Below are 4211 nucleotides of genomic sequence, written 5' to 3' on the forward strand. Positions count from 1 at the left end.
GATAGCAAGGAAGGCTTTGGTGTTGGTGTCCTATGTTGGAGATTTGATCTTTCTGTGTTCATGAGGAAGAACAGTGTTCGTAATCTTTCGGGAGAGGTGAATGTAAAGAAGGGATTTTCATCAAGGGTGAGTAAACCATGCTTCCCTTATTTTGTAATTGCGATGTTTTGAGTTTCTTTATAAAATAAATTCATTGACATAAAGGTGATTGTTGGACAAGGAATTCTGGACTAATCACAAGTTGCCACGTCATTTACTAAATCAATGACGAATTCCTAAATCATTAAATTTGGGTCCAAATAGAAGTTGACGTATGTCTTGAATTGAATTGAAGACAAATTTCGATGATGCCATGCGGTTGAATCAGATGAGATTAAATTGGCCCAATTTGATATTATTATTGAATATTATTTAGGTGAATTGGACCCAAATTTAAAATCAGACCCAAAACTAACTAATTGGGCCCAAGGGCTAGGCCCATGGACCAATCAAGCCCAAGCCCACAAAGCCCGCCTGAGAATTCTATAAATAGAGAAGTTCTCTTCATTTGCAGGGGTAGCATTTTCTACATTCAGAGAACCCAGAGAGAATTTATCAACAAGCAGAAGACTCCCAAGACTTCTGAAGCTGCACTTCTATAAGATAGAAGACCCTTGAAGACACGAAGACTCTTCCAAGACTTCTGCTCCAAGCTTTCAAGACTTTTACTTCAAACTCCCAAGACTTCTACTTCAAGAACGTTCAGTGCTTTTCTTCTTCAAGTCAAGCACATTCATCCAACTGAGAGAGAATCAGAGGATCAAGCATTAGAGATCGAACCACATCGCATCAATTCAACTTCAACATCAACACTAACTTAAGTTCAACTCCATGAAGTACGTTTCTCCGAAAGCCTCGTGTGAACAAATTGGCACGCCCAATGGGACCTCTCTACCTCTCATCTCTCTCTCAGCATCCAAACAAGCCAAATGGCACCTAAGAAGATGGCATCCAAAGTTTTCTCCACAAACGGCTCGTACAGGGGACCTGTCACCCGCGACCGCTCAAAAGAAGTCATGCAGGAGCAAGAGCAAAGCTCCCTCATCACCTACAACATCTTGAGGAAAATGATGGAATCCCCACAAAGTGGGGTTGTCATCAAGGAAAACCCCTTGTTTGACAACTCTACTTCTGCATCCAGCAAGCTAAAAAGAGATTCACCACCAGATGTGATTTCTATCATGATGGTGAATGTGACGACGGAAGTGGCCATGGCAGAAATGGAAAGGAAGATTAACTTTCTGATGAAAGCTCTCGAGGAGTGAGACTATGAGATCGCTGCCCTGAAAGAACAAATGCAGTCTCAAGAGGCTGCTGAATCAAGCCAAGCACCATGGTCAAAGCAACTGAGAAGGGGAAGACCGTGCTACAAGAAAGCCAATTGCAATAGTCAGTTTTGGTGGCCTCTCTATCAGCCCAACAACTGCAAGACATGATCATGAACTTCATAAGAGCTCAATATAAAGGGCCGACTCAAACTTCCTTTATGTAATCCAAGCCATACACCCAGAGGATCGACAACCCGAGAATGCCAACAGGGTATCAACGCCCAAAATTCTAACAATTCGACGGAAAGGGCAACCCAAAGCAACACATCGCTCACTTCGTAGAAACATGCGAAAATGCGGGAACAAGGGGAGCCTACTAGTCAAACAGTTCGTCAGAACCCTCAAAGAGAACGCTTTTGACTGGTACATAGACTTAGAGCCTGAGCTAATTGACAGTTGGGAGCAACTTGAAAGAGAATTCTTGAATTGCTTCTACAACACCAGGCGCACCATCAGCATGATGGAGCTGACGAACGCCAAACAACGGAAAGGGGAGCCAGTTGTCGACTATATCAACCGATGGAGAGCTCTGAGTCTGGATTGCAAAGATCGATTCACCGAATTATCTATTGTAGAAATGTGCACGTAGGGTATGCGAATTATCTGTTGTAGAAATGTGCACGTAGGGTATGCATTGGGAACCCCTCTATATCCTGCAGGGGATAAAGCCCCGTACCTTTGAAGAAATTGCGATACGCGCTCACGACATGGAGCTAAGTATCGCCAATAGAGGAACGAGGGACTTTCTGAGCCACGAATTGAGGAAAGACAAGAAGAAGGTGAAGGGCACCGAGAAACTTGTGAAGGGCGCCACAAAGGAATCAATGGTCGTTAATACAACCCCATTGAAGTTATCCTCAAAAGGAAAAGAAAAGAAGATAGAAAAGAAAGACGAAGAAGGCAAAAGACGTCGTCCAACCCTGAAGGAACGACATAAAAAAGTCTACCCATTCCCCGACTTTGACGTGGTGAATATGCTTGAGCAACTACTAGAGAACCATCTTATCCAGCTGCCAGAATGTAAACGATCGGAACAGGCCGGCAAGGTGGATGATCCCAACTACTGCAAGTATCACAGGGTCATTAGCCATCCGGTCGAAGAATGTTTTGTACTGAAGGAATTGATCCTCAAATTGGCCCGTGAGAGGAAAATAGAGCTGGATCTAGACGAGGTGGTCCAAATGAATCATGCTGCAGTGACGGTAACTCCAAGCGTAGCGGTACCAACATATTTTATGTAAAAAGGAAAGACTGAACTTTACCCTGAAAGAGCTTTGCTCTTATAGAAGCTATAAGAGAAGGAGCAAGGCACAAAAATGGAAGGGTAGAAAAAAGGCTTGAAGGCCCAAGGTTGTTGACGGGAGAGACGAGGATGTTCCTCGTCTCAGACGACAGATGACCTTAGCAAATTTTCTCCCGAAGAACTTCTGCAATTGAGGCTCAGAGAAGATACCAGAGGTTGTCGCTTGTCATGCTGTCAGTATCAGAGAGGAGGAAGATGCCATTCCAGGCCCATTAAAGTTGACAGGAGAACCCAAGGGTTCGTCACTATTCAATATAGACGACTTGCTTTCACTACCGCGAGAAGCTAAGACGACCCTTATTGAAGTGCTGTTAGAATCCAATGCCTCTGGTGCAATGACCTCAGCAGGATGTGCTTATGCCTCGTGTTGCACATTCATAGGCTTCTCAGACGAAGATCTGCTACTGGGATCTAAATTGCATAATAGACCTTTGTACGTCTCTAGATACATTCGAGAACAGAGAGTGGGTCGAATCCTCATCAACAACGGATCTATTGTCAATATAATGCCTAGCACAACTTTGATGCAGGTGGGCATACTCATGGAAGAGCTATCAAACAGCAAATTAGTAATTCAGGGTTTCAATCAAGGTAGCCAAAGGGCGATAGGCATGATACGCTTGGAGCTCTTCATTGACGATCTGAAGGAAAACCCACTGTTTCATGTGATAGACTCAAAGACCAGCTACAAATTGCTATTGGGATGCCTTGGATTCATGGGAATGGTGTGATTACATTGACACTACATCAGTGTTTCAAGTTTACTAAGACGGGATTAGGAAGGTCGAAGCAGATTCTAATCCATTTTCTGAAGCCGAGTCTCACTTCGCAGATGCAAAGTTTTACCTAAAGAGTGAGAATTCCGGTGAGACTATGCCGACAAAGAAAGTGGGTGGATCTCGGTCGAGGTCGCTAGTAGACACATTGAAGAGGGCAGGTAGAAAGGTACGAGCCTCCAGCCCAAAAGAGAATAGAATGTCCCTCGGCGTTGGAGAAACACCCGTGGTGAGAGGCGAGAAAGCCTCAAAACCTCTGATTTTGCGCTGTGTCCCTTTGTCGAGACGAAAAAAGAGTGAGTCATCTTTTACAGAATGCTAAAAAGGTTTGCAGGTCGGCGACATAGAAATTCTAAAGGAAAGTTTCGTCACACCCCTCACGCCGATAACGAAGCAGAAAGTCCACAAGCCGGAGGCAGAAGTGACGGGGTTAAAGCTGCCCGAGAGGCAAATTGAAGACAGATTCAATCCCAAAGCTTACAAGCTGTTGGTGATGGCGGGCTACGACTTTATAACTCACACTGAGTTCAAAATTTTTAAGATTTACGAGCAACCCCGACTCTCGTCAACCCAAAAGAAGCTTTTGCAAGAAGGACACGCTATATCCACGTCGAGGGTGGGACTTGGATATGAGCCGTTACAGCCAGGCCACATAATCAGAAAGGCGAAGGGGAATGTGGCCAACAGAAATCATATCACTACGAGAGAAGTTGATGATACAGGAGAAAAGGAGGGCAAAGATAAAAGTGCCTCAGCCTTCGACCA

General features: G+C 44.5%; 1 protein-coding gene across 1 annotated transcript; it reads left to right on the forward strand.

The window, feature by feature from the left end:
- The first annotated feature begins 1653 nt into the window (after positions 1 to 1653).
- Positions 1654 to 3401, forward strand: LOC150035224 (uncharacterized). The gene is made up of 3 exons (XM_090315274.1): positions 1654 to 1938; positions 2027 to 2569; positions 2817 to 3401. Exons 1-3 carry the CDS (start codon positions 1654 to 1656, stop codon positions 3399 to 3401), a joined length of 1413 nt encoding a protein of 470 aa, XP_090171400.1.
- The last annotated feature ends 810 nt before the right edge of the window (positions 3402 to 4211 follow it).

This window comes from Benincasa hispida, chromosome 7, assembly GCF_027475165.1.
Source record: "Benincasa hispida cultivar pf3 chromosome 7, pf3_genome.v1.1, whole genome shotgun sequence".
Lineage (NCBI taxonomy): Eukaryota > Viridiplantae > Streptophyta > Magnoliopsida > Cucurbitales > Cucurbitaceae > Benincasa > Benincasa hispida.

Bases quoted from the DNA above. Each gene is read 5' to 3' on its own strand.
- LOC150035224 (XM_090315274.1), top strand. From the start codon at position 1,654: ATGCGAAAATGCGGGAACAAGGGGAGCCTACTAGTCAAACAGTTCGTC. The intron at 1,939-2,026 runs GTAGAAATGTGC...TATATCCTGCAG, and splicing joins GATTCACCGAATTATCTATT to GGGATAAAGCCCCGTACCTT. The intron at 2,570-2,816 runs GTAACTCCAAGC...GGCTCAGAGAAG, and splicing joins TGAATCATGCTGCAGTGACG to ATACCAGAGGTTGTCGCTTG.